Source organism: Metarhizium robertsii (assembly GCF_000187425.2).
Source record: "Metarhizium robertsii ARSEF 23 chromosome Unknown MAA_Scf_1, whole genome shotgun sequence".
NCBI lineage: Eukaryota > Fungi > Ascomycota > Sordariomycetes > Hypocreales > Clavicipitaceae > Metarhizium > Metarhizium robertsii.
In genome coordinates, this window is record NW_011942149.1 from 2,869,713 (window position 1) to 2,882,967 (window position 13,255).

The 13,255-nt window shown below is 53.2% G+C and overlaps 3 protein-coding genes across 3 annotated transcripts; 1 reads left to right on the plus strand and 2 right to left on the minus strand.

Annotated features, from left to right (window-relative positions):
- Window positions 1-825: 825 nt before the first annotated feature.
- Window positions 826-3,005, minus strand: MAA_04551 (Signal transduction response regulator, receiver domain protein; the record flags this gene model as incomplete). Its single annotated transcript, XM_007822647.1, has 4 exons — window positions 826-1,190; window positions 1,270-1,468; window positions 1,559-2,407; window positions 2,949-3,005. 4 exons carry the CDS (start codon window positions 3,003-3,005, stop codon window positions 826-828), a joined length of 1,470 nt encoding a protein of 489 aa, XP_007820838.1.
- A 5,151-nt stretch (window positions 3,006-8,156) lies between these two features.
- MAA_04550 (eIF4-gamma/eIF5/eIF2-epsilon) lies at window positions 8,157-10,477 on the plus strand (the record flags this gene model as incomplete). Its single annotated transcript, XM_007822646.1, has 3 exons — window positions 8,157-8,249; window positions 8,320-8,376; window positions 8,447-10,477. 3 exons carry the CDS (start codon window positions 8,157-8,159, stop codon window positions 10,475-10,477), a joined length of 2,181 nt encoding a protein of 726 aa, XP_007820837.1.
- Window positions 10,478-10,941: 464 nt separating this feature from the next.
- On the minus strand, window positions 10,942-12,827 carry MAA_04549 (tat pathway signal sequence; the record flags this gene model as incomplete). The annotated part of the gene is made up of 3 exons (XM_007822645.1): window positions 10,942-12,542; window positions 12,617-12,664; window positions 12,728-12,827. The coding sequence occupies 3 exons, from the start codon at window positions 12,825-12,827 to the stop codon at window positions 10,942-10,944; spliced, it is 1,749 nt and encodes a 582-aa protein (XP_007820836.1).
- Between the last annotated feature and the right edge of the window lie 428 nt (window positions 12,828-13,255).

The following is a 13,255-nucleotide window of genomic DNA, read 5'->3' on the forward strand; positions in this document are numbered from 1 at the left end:
GCCTGCTGCCCTCTCTCCCTTGCACCCCCTCACTTTCAAGATCCTCGATACTCCAGCCTCTGCTATAGCTTGTGATCCGAAGGGGGGAAAAGGTGCAGTCCATGGCGCTGCCTCGTGGTGCTTCTTCTTCCAATTTATAAACCGTGGCCCAACCTTTTTTTCATTTAGCACTTGTTACAAGACATGTGCTCGTCGTCAGGCATCATGGAAGGCAGTTGGGTCAATGTGTGCAACTTCCAGCACTCTCGGTATGCTTTGAAGAAGAAAAATGGTGCGTTGACGTTAGCAGCGCCTATATACCGCGCTTCCTTTTCTTTTCTTTTTTTTTTTTTTTTTTTTTTTGAATTAAGTTGACATATTCCACAGGTTCTGTATACAAGTCGCTTCCTATGTGAATGCCCCCCTCGTTCCCTTACGCGGCGTCATCTAAAAATGGCCTTCATTATCAAGAGATCTCGAGGATATCATTAATAAAAAATAGTCCCGGTATCCAAACGCCTTCCCGCCGCAACCACCTCGAAGCTTTTGGTTTTGAAAACGATATGCAAATTTCGTCGTGTCGCATCACGTCTCCTCTGCGAAGAGCACCCCCATTCGAGACCAACACTTGGACGCCACATGCGACCAATCGAATTGGACCATCCGGAAGAGCAGATTATTCGTTGCTACATCAACGAGAAAAGGTGCTTTTTGTGCTTTTTAAAATTAGGCTCCGGTATACGGCAATCGAACCGAATGAATCTCGTCATCAAAGGAGATAGGAATTCGACTCTCCATTTCGCCAAAAGTAATTTTTTCAAAAAAAAAAAAATCTTGGTCTTGCCCTCAACCATAGTTGGCTTGGGACACGTTGAGTCTTTGGCGCTTCTCAGGTGGGCTGTCGTGATCCGAGGTTGCGAAGCTGGAACGGCCTATACTGTATTGGTTCCCCCCATTCATCATACCATTCCACTGGTCGGCGTTGCTTGGACCTATGTGACTCGGGGACCATCCAGAGCTATTACCTCCAGGCGGCGTGCTCGACTCAAACTTGAGTGATGGGGGGGCGGCACCCACATAAGAAACGTTGCTCATCATAAACCCAGCTTCCGACTGCTCGGGAGGGTCCTTGAGGAGATGAGCCAAATGCGTCCGGACTGATTTGAGCATTCCTTCTTTAGTGAAAGGCTTTGCCAACACTCCGTTCATGCCTTCACGTGGCGTCGTTAGTCTACGTGCCCAAGATATAGGGTTTTAATGGGGTCTCGTATATTTGCGGAGGGTCCTTACCATGCTCAAAGTATCTGATAACCTCATCAGGCCTGATATTCGAAGTCATCGCAATAATGGGAGTCGTGGGACAATGTTGGCGAATGTACGCGGTTGCCGAAACACCATCGAGCCTCGGCATAATAATGTCCATGAACATCAGGTCGAAATGATCCCGGCCTACATCGCTGACGCGGGTGTAGGCATCAGCGCCATTCAGCTGCGACAAATCAGCATCAGCAGTTCTAAAGACGCGATACTCGAAACCGTCCCAACGTCACTAGGGAGCTCTTTGGTTTACAAAACTTACAGCATGCTCGACCTCGCAACCCATCGAATTCAAAAACTTGATGCCAATCTTGGCGCAAGTCTGATCATCTTCGACCAGAAGAACCTGCGGCTTTTTCGGACCCCACATGGGTGTAGCTCGATCCGTGCCCAGCCCAGTTGTTGCCGGCACACTAGAGATGGGCGCAGGTGCTGAGATGGCTGTCTCACTTGACAAAGTGGTGCTCGGGGTGCCTTCATTGGGAATCGCGAATGGAATTTTGTGAATGTGGTCAGGTTGAAATGGATCAATACCGACCGTCTGCCCCACCGGGTAGACGGGATACCGACTAAGGTCCGTCATGGGGTCGTGCATGAGGGGCATGGTGACGGGCGTGATCAGAGTCGCGGATTCAGTTGGAGCGGCGTAGATGTCATGAAGACGCTCGAGTTCTCGGTCAGATACGGTGTCTGGAGCCACACTAGAGAGAAGTTCTCGCGCTCTGCGCAGTTCCGGCACGCCATCTTCGACATCGTTGGAGCCGTTTGAATTCATCGACTGTCCCATGATGCCTCGACTTCTCTCATCGTAGGGAGAAAGATAGTTGAGCATCTCGTACTGTGCCTGTTTCTGGGCATTGACCATCTTTTGTAAAGTCATGACCTCACTCACCAGCAGTCGGTTGGCCTGGGATACCTCGGCATACAACTCTTGCAGTTGCTGAACCTGCTGCTGCGTCGCGGTTAACTGCTCTGTTACGACACTGACATGCTGGCTCGTGGTAAAGTCCTCGGTGACTTGGGGCTTCCTGGGGGCGGGGGCCTTCCGCCGAATGTTGTCAAGGCCATCCTTGCTGTCGGCACGAAAGTAGGGGTGCTTAAACTCCAATACCTATAAGGGCAGACGAGGTTAGTCTTGAGTATCCCATTCTCGATGTACAGTCCAATGCGCCTTCATACATTTCCGCCCGGGTTGGACGATTCGCTGTCGCTTGACGGTTTTACTTTGTGAAAATCGTATTTATTCAGTTGCCGAATAAAACTGGACATGTTGCTGTGTTTGAAGTGTTTAGGAAGAATAGATCGGGTGAATTTCTCGCCCTATGCCGGAGTAGAAATACTGTCAGTCTTGAAACGCCACTTGGGCCACTTGGTGTTGGAGGACGATTGACGAGACATGTGTGTCGCACCTCTACCACGACGAATGAATCGCCGTCTTTCCCCCATCGGGCTACATCTTGATGTGACGGGTCCTCCAACATGCTGTGAGAGTTGCGATCAGCACCATCGGTCATTTAGCTTGAGAGGAGAAGGAGCAAGGTCATGGATGGATAATACCGGAAGAGTTTGCGAACCTGTTGCGGGAACAGTGAGTTAACCAGTGAAGAAATTCGAATATTGGACACAGACATTGGGGAACAGAAGAGACGTACGAATTCGCTAGCATTGTTGCTACCGCCAGTGGCAGCGGGTACCTCGCTTCCCGACATTGTTGGGTTGGGAGAAGATGATTGCGCCGGACCGAAGCCCAAAGGTTCGTCCCCGGTGGCGAGTGTTTCTGTATGCGCCCGGAGGCCGGACGGAAAGACTTGCTATGTCTGTCTCGTCTTGCCTAGCAAAGGCAATCCGCGGGAGGGAATGGCAGAGGAGAGGCGAGGTATACTCGGCTTCGGTCGGCGATGATGTCTGCACCTGGTGGTCGTTACCGGGGGGAGGGTCTCCGGTACAAGCTCCACAGTGAGAAGTCGTCGGCGTCAACAGCTGGGGGGGGGCGCAAGGTCGGTCGCCAATGGCCTGGGCAGTATATAGGGTCGTGGCTTGACGCGAAAATGAGGAATTGGCGATGGTGAGGTGAAGGGACTGAGGGACAGACGGGAGAGTCGACGACAGATGAACAAAGTGAGATTGTGGATTTGAACGAGTCGCCTAGATTGTGGAAAAGGACCACTCGACTAACCAGACGGATGGATGGCAACTGGGGGGCCTGGTAAGTACAAGAGGTGGGCCGGGGTACAGTGTGTAGGCCACTGAGAGACGAGGGCACTTTGAGGAGCCAGGACTGCCAGGGGAAGTCAGGTCAGGTCTTTGTGTCAACGGTATGCAGAAAGAGCACGAATACCGTATGGAGTGCCAGTTGCTATGAATAATGCATTAATATCTAGAGTGCAGGCGGGGTTTTTTGTTAATTAATTAATTTACGGCTGACAAAACAAAACGCCTGCCGAACCTGGTTTTACAAGTATTCCGTAGCAAAATCCGAATGCACGACTGCGGTGGCGACAAGGACCCAGCTGGGGCTGGCGGCGGGCGCACCGGGCCAGAGGCACCGGAGCCGGCAAGGATCAATCGATAAAGTATGTCCTGGGTATCAAGGACATGGCGGACAGACGTGGTGGGCTTCGTTTCCATGTTGCCCAGCGCTGAGTCTATGTACTTTACCCAAATGCATCATTGTCGATGTTTGTGGGGCGTTGCTTGAGAAAATATTCGAGTCAAGTCGGGTAACCAAGTGTGCGCAACATTTCACATACCAAGGCAGGAGGGACCTGAGGTACCAGAATAGTGTCAGGCCAAGCTGCCCACCTGCTCGTGCAATCGAACACGGAACATGGGACCTGTGGGATCGCCAGCCTCCTGTCAGTTGCGAAAAAGATGGCGTGCCAAATGTCCAGGGCTAGCCATCTCGATCTTGTCCGTCCAGTCGTGCGGCCACCAAGCTTGTCGACTCCAGAGCTTGGCGCTCAAGTGTTGACGTGCAGTTGACTTGCAGTTGGCGCTAACTCGGGCGCGGAAAGTCGAGAGTGGAGCGGAAGTACTTCCCCGACCACCCACGCTGCCGTCGCGCGAAGACGTACCTACGTCCCCAACAGTACCAGGGGAGGTACTTTTGCCATGGGGATTGAACTTGAAATGGTGTAGTGAATTGTCGTACGGCGCAGACGACGACGCAGAAGCAGACACAGGATTCCGACACGTAGCCAAGAACATCAATGAACCCATACCTACTTGCACTTGAGCAGGTAGCCATTAACTTTCTAAACGGCTGAAATTTAAAATAAATTGGGGGGGAAACGCAAATTCGTCTACTACTTAGATGACAATGTGGTCAACCCGGTGTTGAAGTCAAAGGTACAGGTAGGTACTTACCTAAGGTAGATCCAAGCCTATCGAATGTCACCACAAGCCTCGGCTAGCTGAGCAATACGTGACCTGGCCCAGATCTATTTATTGTACGGAGTACGGGCATTGACAAGACAAGGGAAAGAGGAGTCTTGCTGCTTGGCCAAGCCCAGAGCTGCTTCTGCTTCTGCTTCTGTGCATGCTGCACCATTTGACTGCAGCACCAGACTCCAAGTCGTCCAGCTGTCATGTCGCGGATCGATCACCTGCGCCCGCACGCCTCGAGCTGCGCCTGTTTATCTCGAGACGACGTCCAATTCAGTCTGGGGGACTAATAACTGGTAAAATGCGTCAATAGCAGGAGTACTAATACTACAGAGTTAGTTACCAAGGAACTACCCCTGTGCTGAAATCTATACTACCAGACATAAGCGTAATATCCCTGTCCGTCTGGATAAGCCCATGTCAGCAAGCTCCGCGGTCGATGGAGCTGGAGAATGGAAATCGACAAGGAGGTGCGAGCATGTTTCCCATCTTATTTCAACATGGCCGCGTACTTGTGTGCTTTGGCCCGCTAGTCCGGGAACGTAGGGCGCCAGATACCCTTGTTCGGATGTGATGCGACAGCTATGATGAAGAATGACGGCGCGCTTAAACAACAACTGGAGCTGCGCAGCCAACAACCGGGGCATTGCGTGTGCGTGGCGTCTCAGCCAAGAAGCAAAAATCCTCCTAGCTTCGATCCCGAGGTTGCCGGATCTCTCACATTTGACAGATTTCAACCTCAGTCAATCGAGGCCAGCGGGTGGTCGAATACGCATGACCACAAACTGCAGTTGCATATAATTCACATTTGGTTGGTGGATGGCGAGACCAAAACATCCACCAGATGGATGACACCAGCTCCAGGCTCCAGGCTCCAGGCTCCAGACTGCTCACTTGGCCCTCCCGCCTCCCGCCTCCCGTCTCCCGTCCCTTGTTCTTCTCACGTACATATGTATGTACTACCCGTGACGAATCATGCAGTCGGGCACCGTGAGACCAGTTGCTGCCGTGCATGGGTACCATGTTCGCCTAGTTGTCGCTCTGATTTGGCCTTTAAATGCGACTACTACTACTACTACCACTACTACTACTAGTAGCCCGTGCTCCATTTCTAACCGTCTCCAACCTCTAATTTTGTTTGTTCGTTTTTGCACCTCGTGCCCTTTCAATGTTCCTTCCCTTTCCGGAGCAAGCGTTGCACCGTCGGACGTTTTCTCCAGAGACCGTGTGGCGCATTCTGCCGCGCACAGTGGGGCCCCTCTGGCCTTTTTCTCTTCTTCCCTCGCAAGTGTGCGAGTGTGAAGACTGGACATGGAGTCGGTAGATGTTTATGCTAGTACGGTCGGTCGACTTGGCATGAGCCAGTTGAACCAGCACCACTTGAGACGCTTCGGTCCATCAGTGCACAGCTGACGTGCTCGCGAATGAATCATGCTGGCACGTCGAGCCGAGAGACCACCTTGCGCACCCCTCCCACATTGCCGCTCCCGCGGCTGCGAGTTTGGTACACACTGTACGGAGTATGTATGTACTCCGTACTCCGTGGGCTGCAATCCAAGTCGACATGCAATCACACGCAACACCCGCCAGCATCTAAAATATTTTTTCAGAGTCACCATGGCGGCGGGTCCCCGATTTCCAAGATTGGCTCCGATACTCTTGGGGACCTCCCGATGTGCCCGCGGATCGAGCGACTAGCAGCTCCCCAGTTTTTTTTCTCGGTTTTCTTCTTCTTTTTCAAAAAAGGTCAAGTAAACGAGAAGGCGCCGGGAGGGTTGAAACTCTCGCTCCATGCTGTCAAAGTTCCATGTCGTGGGCCCAAAGAAACGAAACATGCCCCCGCAGCCTATCACGACCATGTTTTCGCTCGGCCATACAAATGCCGACAACTCCACCATCGTTCATCACCCTCGTCACCTGTGTCATGCCTTGGCCCTTGATGCTGTAATAGCCTCATTGTCCCTTTTTGCATGCCGTTGACGACCCTGCCGCTGTCCGCGTGGTCTAGGCCCGGCCCCCTTCCCTCCCCTCCCTTTCTTTTCGCTCCCAGGCTGGTCCAGCTGAGTCCGTCGTCAACACCAATTTTCTACCTGTCACGATGCTGCTAAGCACACGCCCCGATCGTTGGTAGGGCCATCTGCAATAGGGCCCGGTCCGTCATGCGTACCACCAGAGAGACTCGTCACACCTGCACCCCAGAGGAATGCTCGGGACACGCCACATCCCGAAACCCAACAACGCCCACGACCTGAGCCGACAAGACAAGCCTTTCTGGCCATGGGCTTATTCTAATTAAACTTTTCTAGGCTACGCCGTAAACGTAGGTGCTAAATTTTCCGGTGGGCTCCTTTCGCCTGACACCGGCGGCCTTGTGCCTGGTGGTAATGTTGAAATGTCGACTTGTCATATCGCCGCAGAAAGATGCCAAAGTTGCACGTGTGCGGAATACGTCACTGTTCTGCCATGTTGAATCATCGATTGTCATTGTTGATACTACACCAACACGCCTGCAACGCTACTCCGCATCTCCCCGCAAAAGGATATCTGTCGACAATTGAGACAAGCCGCATCTTCTTCTTGGACGTTTCTTCTGCCCAATGCAAACCCTGGGCTGTGACTAGAGTCGGATTCTCATTTTCAGGTTGAGGCTAGTCTCCTCCGTTAGCCATGTTGGTGTTGGAAATCCCTTCAGACCCCTCAAACCCAACGTTCCGAGGCAGACCGTTGTATGTGTGTATTCTGGGCAACCACGGGCAACCAGACCAGAAAAAAAGAAAAAAAGAAAAAGAGGGCTGTCGACCACTTCTTATTTAAGCGGTGGCGGTGTGCGCCTTGCGCTGCGTGAAACCACATTGGGGACACGGGATTGGGATTGAGAATCAATACGCATCTCTCCGGCTCAGCCTGCCGCGACGCATATGCACAATGTCCAATGATGCCTTGCGCCAGTGTTTGATGGCTTCTTCGTCGTCGTCTTTAACCCTTCGGCTGCATTATGTGCGCCCAAAACTCTCTCTAGGCAGCTCCAGCTGATGAGTTGACGCACTGCGTTTGCCGCCCAAGTTGGGAGATACTCTGAACAAGTCAAAATGCGATCAAGTTGTTGCCCCGCATCAATCGATTGATCATTTGTTGAAACGCAGATAGTCGGCGTCTTCACTTTCCAACCTTCCAAGGACAAATTAGGTTCCACAAGTATTGGGCGTATCGAGCCAGGTGTTGAAAATGTTGAGACCTAGTTATAATACTATTACCGGGGCGCAAGGATATCCAGTCTAAAATCCAGCAATCGCAGACGCTATAGGGTAGCCATCCGAGGTCGCACACCCAAGGCCACCGAGGTGGGCAAAGTTGCGGGCCGCAGCCCTGCATTGAGTCACCTCGTCTCTAGGACTGGACTGGGGCTGGCAAAGGCCCTCTCACCCCACGCTCAAGCTCTGTTCATCCTCCAACTTTTCCATCTTGTCGCTCCGGCCATGTCGCACAAGGGCAAGAACAGCGCGGCCAAGGGCAAGAAGCCTGCCAAGTCTGGCGCCGAGAGCAAAGGCGAGGATGTCTTGCAAGCAGTCGTACGTGGGATGGCGGGGCTCATGCTCAAATGATGGCTCAAGTTCGAGGCTAACATGGTGTTCTGCCTAGATTCTTGCCGACTCATTTCAGGACAGATTCAGGCCGTTTACGATAGACAAGCCAAGAGTAAGTTGGAACGAATGGGTAGAAATGCCTGCACCTTACCCAAGTAGCTAACCAATCCACGTGGTGGTAGTGTCTGTTACCACTGGGCAACACGCCCATCATCGAGTATACCCTCGAGTTCCTGGCCATGAACGGCGTCAACGAAGTGTACATTTACTGCGGTGCCTTCACAGACCAAGTCGAAGATTATATCTGCCGGTCCAGATGGGCTCCTACGTCGAGATCATGCCCCTTCTCGGTTGTCCAGTTCGTACGTTTGTCAGATGCGAGGTCGGCTGGTGACATATTACGAGATTTGGACAAGCGATCCCTTGTCGACGGTGACTTCCTAGTGGTTCATGGAGACTTGGTTTCAAATTTCATGCTGGATGGGGTCCTGGCAGCACACCGTAAACGAAGAGAGACCAGCGCCGCCAATATCATGACGGTTGTCCTTCGCAGTGGTGGCGACGAGGACCACCGTACCAAGACAAATGGAATCACGCCGATATTTGCAGTTGACGCCAAGAACCAGCGATGTCTGCAGTACGACGAAATGACTCCATTGCAAAGCGACCACTACCTGGCACTTGACCCAGCCATCCCCGACGAATTGTCCACCGAGTTCGAAGTTCGATCCGACCTCATCGACGCGCATATTGATATTTGCACTCCAGAGGTATTGGCGCTGTGGTCGGAAAGTTTCGACTACGAGCTCCCCCGCAGAAATTTCCTTCACGGTGTTTTGAAAGATTGGGAGCTGAACGGCAAGATGATTTACGCAGAGATTTTGGAGGATGGGTACGCGGCCCGTGCAAGCAACCTTCAGATGTACGATGCCATCAGCCGTGATATTTTGGGACGATGGACCTTCCCATTCATTCCAGAGAATAATCTTGTGCCGAAACAGACGTACCAGCGTCATGCAAACGGACTCGTGATGGAGCACAACGTTTCTCATACACACGACGCCCGCATGGCCAACACCGTCATTGGCAGGGACACCACCATTGGACCGGGGTCCAAAATATCAAACTGCTTTATCGGCACAGGCTGCAAGATTGGCGCGAACGTGGTACTGGATGACTCGGCAGTCTGGGATAACACCACAATTGCAGAAGGAACGAGAATATCACGCTCTATTATTGGCGACTGGGTATCCATTGGCAAGAGCTGCACATTGTCCCCTGGTTCCCTGGTAGGCTCTGGAGTTCGGATTGACGACAACATTGCGCTGAGCAAGGGCAGTATCTTGTCAGCTCTGACACTCTCCGGAGAGCCGATTTCCAGAGACACAAAGCTTCTCGGTGCCAGCACAAATGCCGCTGCCTTTGCTGACCTCGACGAAGACGATTTGGACGAACAGGACGCCTCGCGTCTGCAAAGGTCGCTCATCTACTCACTTGCCGATTTCAACATTTCCACGTCGTCAATTTCCACACTGTCCTCTGATGTGGACTCGGACGCCGACGAAGACGGCCGCTTCTTGTCTCCCGGGGCCGCCTCCTCGTCGCGGTCGCGACTCTCATCGTTTGCCTCGGACGACTCCACCGGCAAGCTGTCGTTCCACGCTGACGCGGTACACGGCCTTTTGGACGCACTCCGTGGCGAGACGAGGGATTTTGACGGCGCCAAGCTCGAATTCATGGGGCTGCGTCTTGCCAACGACGCCTCCGATGGCATGATGCGAAAGGCCGTGGCCACGGCCTTTGCTCGCCGCGCCGCCGAGCTTCTGACGCTGGAGCACGGCTCCCTAGAACCCACCAAGGCGGCAGAGAAGGCGCTGACCTCGAAGAAGGGCGCGACGGCCTTTATCGACGAAGTCGGCGTCGGCGGCGAGGAGACAGAGCAGGCCGAGTACATTCTCGCTACGCAAAAGGCACTCCGGCAGATTAAGAATCCCGAGCAAGCCAAGTTGAGTACCCTGCTGGCGGCAATGCTTCAGCAGCTGTATACCCTGGATATCCTGGAGGAGGATGGCATTCTCGGTTGGTGGCAAGATGAGAGGGCAGCCGAGGGCGATGGAATGGCTGCGCTAAAGGAGAATTGCAAGGTCTTGATTGAATGGTTGGAAAACGCCGAGGAAGAAGACGACGAAGACGACGACAGTGACGACGAGTAAGTGGACATCTGTGCAATTGGGAAATGTTGCGGCCCCAAAAACCCTATACAGATGACATGGGTCGTCTAAAAGCCAATGACGAAAAAAAAAACTAAAAAAAACTGGGCAATATAATCCTCTAAAGGCGGTTTGCAGTAATACGCATTGTGAAAAAGCCGTCTAATCACATGCCCCGAGCACCTCTTGCAGATGAAGACAGTACGCCCCTTTAGCAATCATAGACGCATTTACTACTCTAAAAAAAAATTGTAATGCGGAAGCAAACTATTGTAAACTGGCGTATTATACGCGTGTGACTCTTTTCCTGTATTATCCCCTGATTCCGCTATATGCTCCTTTCAGAGGCCGATGGTATCGAAGCACTCCTTGACGCCCGGAAAACAAAATAACAAAACCTCGACGCGCCTCTTTCCCTTGGCCGATATACATGAAATCCCGAATAAAACATGCCTTCATTTCCCCTACTAGTAGTAGTTTTGCAGGTCGGTGTTGTTCGCAGCCTGCCCTCCGCCCATGGGGCGTCCACCGCCTCGACCACCTCCACGGCCGCCCCCTCGACCTTGATACGATCCTCCACGACCGAGAGATGCTTTCGGACCTGTTGGCGGAGCCTGAGATTGCGGCTGGTTCAGATGTGGGTGGGCGTCGTCGTAGCCAACTGGTTGGCCATATCCGGGTTGCTGATTCTTAGGCTCGACATCGTCCAGGGATCGGTAGTGATAACCAGCACCTCTGCCTCTCCCACCACCCCTGCCTGCTCCTCTTGCACCGCCGCGGAAGCCTCGAGAGGGATTAGCTCTGCCACGACCTCCCCCTCGGCTGCCTGAATGGAAACCCCTTGATTCATTACGACCACCGTATTGTCCGTGTGTGCTGTTAGCAACCCAGCCGTCATCGCCAACACGTTTTCTCTTGGGATGCTTGTTCGCAAATAAACTCTCGTACTCGTCCTTTCTGGGGTCTTCGTCCTCGACACGCAGAATGACCTTTTCGCCTACTGTAGTTTCGAAAACAAAAGATTGCCCAGCTGCCAACGGCTGCCAGTGCTCAATTCTGCCAGCATCCACAGGTCGCGCGCCTTTCCTGAGGGCTAGTACCACTAATGGCACAGGATTGTCTGTATGATATGCCGCTGTGGATGGCACAGGTCGCACGCAGGCCGCCCAGATGCTGTTATCGTAACACGCGGTGCCTGTTACCTCCCACAACATCTTGCTCCCCATGCCACCAACTTTGTCGAGGATGCTCGAGGGGCAGGGCCGCGGACAAATCAGGATATTGTTGGCATGGATCTTGAGCTCGTTGCCGGCCAGCCCTGATGGTAATTGGACAAGCTTCATGAGCTTCTTGCTATCCTCGGAATTTATCATGTAGCTCGTGAAGAACACGGTCTTCTTGATCTGCAGTCTGTTTGGTCGTAGGTGCATCGGTTGCCGCATAATGGAACTGTTGTGTAACTTGATCATGTGTTGCACTTCGGCAACCTCCATGACTGGATCCAACGTGGTTGAAGTGTCAGCTACTTGGATTACCTCGGCGTCGATAGGGCCACGGGTTGGGGAGGCGTTCTGTCGACGGTTGTACTCGCTGAAAAACTCGCGGAACCCATTCGTGTGCTTTGGCCGGTCCTCATATACTCTAATTTCAGTAGCCCCCTTGTAAGTCTCCATGAGTGCATTGAGAAACAGCTGCTTGAAGTGCATGGTATTTTGAAATCGCTGATTCGTCGGGCTGACTTGCGGCTTGAGACAAACGATGTCGAAGTCGAGACCCTTGGCGGCAACCATCCTTTTGACCAGTTCGCTGAATCCCTTCTCGGAGCGACCAGTCAACAAGACGCATAGAGCGTCAGGCTGCTTGATGGTCAGCTCAACAAGTTGCACGATTTTTTCATTCCACCATCCGTCCCATGCCCGAGGCTCTTCTTTCTCCAGACCCTCGCCCGTTGCGGCGAGAATACGGTTATCGTGCCACCATCCGCCGTTAGTGAAGGCTTCCTGAGTAGCCAGGAGTCCTATTGTCTGACCAGCCCAAAGAGCCGGGTTGGGCAGCGGCGTTTTGAATACTGGAAACGAATGATTAGCATGGCCGGCTTTGCGCTAGACGGCCGACGCAGACCGTACACGGGGGAGCACATACACGTATTGTCGAAGTCGTAAACGTGGAGGGCCTTGATTTTGTCGGCAGCTGGTCCATGGTCAGTGAAACTGGCTCATCACACCAAGCTCGCGATGCTACCGGGGAGCTTACGAGGCAGAGTTTTGTTTAGACAGGACCATCGACCCATGGCAGTAATGGTGTATGGGGAACCGTTGGAAGCGCCATGGTACACGCTGTACGCCGAGGCCATGGCGCTTGACGGAGGACTGATGGGATGGCGTTGGGCCGCGTTCACACGGGGGCGGAAGAGACGAGCAGATGATGTCGATGATGCAAAAGTTGATTGCCTACTCGACGGACAGGGGTGCGGCGACGGCCAGACGCAGCTTGGGACATGGCACCTGAGCAGGGAAGGCGGGCCACGGCCAGACATGGACAGGGCAAGCCGGGGTAACAGCTTTAACAGCTTGAGGGGTGCCACTGGGGCTGGCGCCGCTGAGGAGCGCGCTGTCGGCCCTGCAAGACCCCGCTGGGACGCCAACCACGCGTCTTGACGTCGCGGCACTGGGGGGGCCTCATTCAGACGCCTGAGCCACAAACTCGGTCGTTGCACCGCACAACGCAGTCCAAGTTGACGGACCAGGCTGAGCTCAAACATTTCAATGTTCCTTCAGTGGA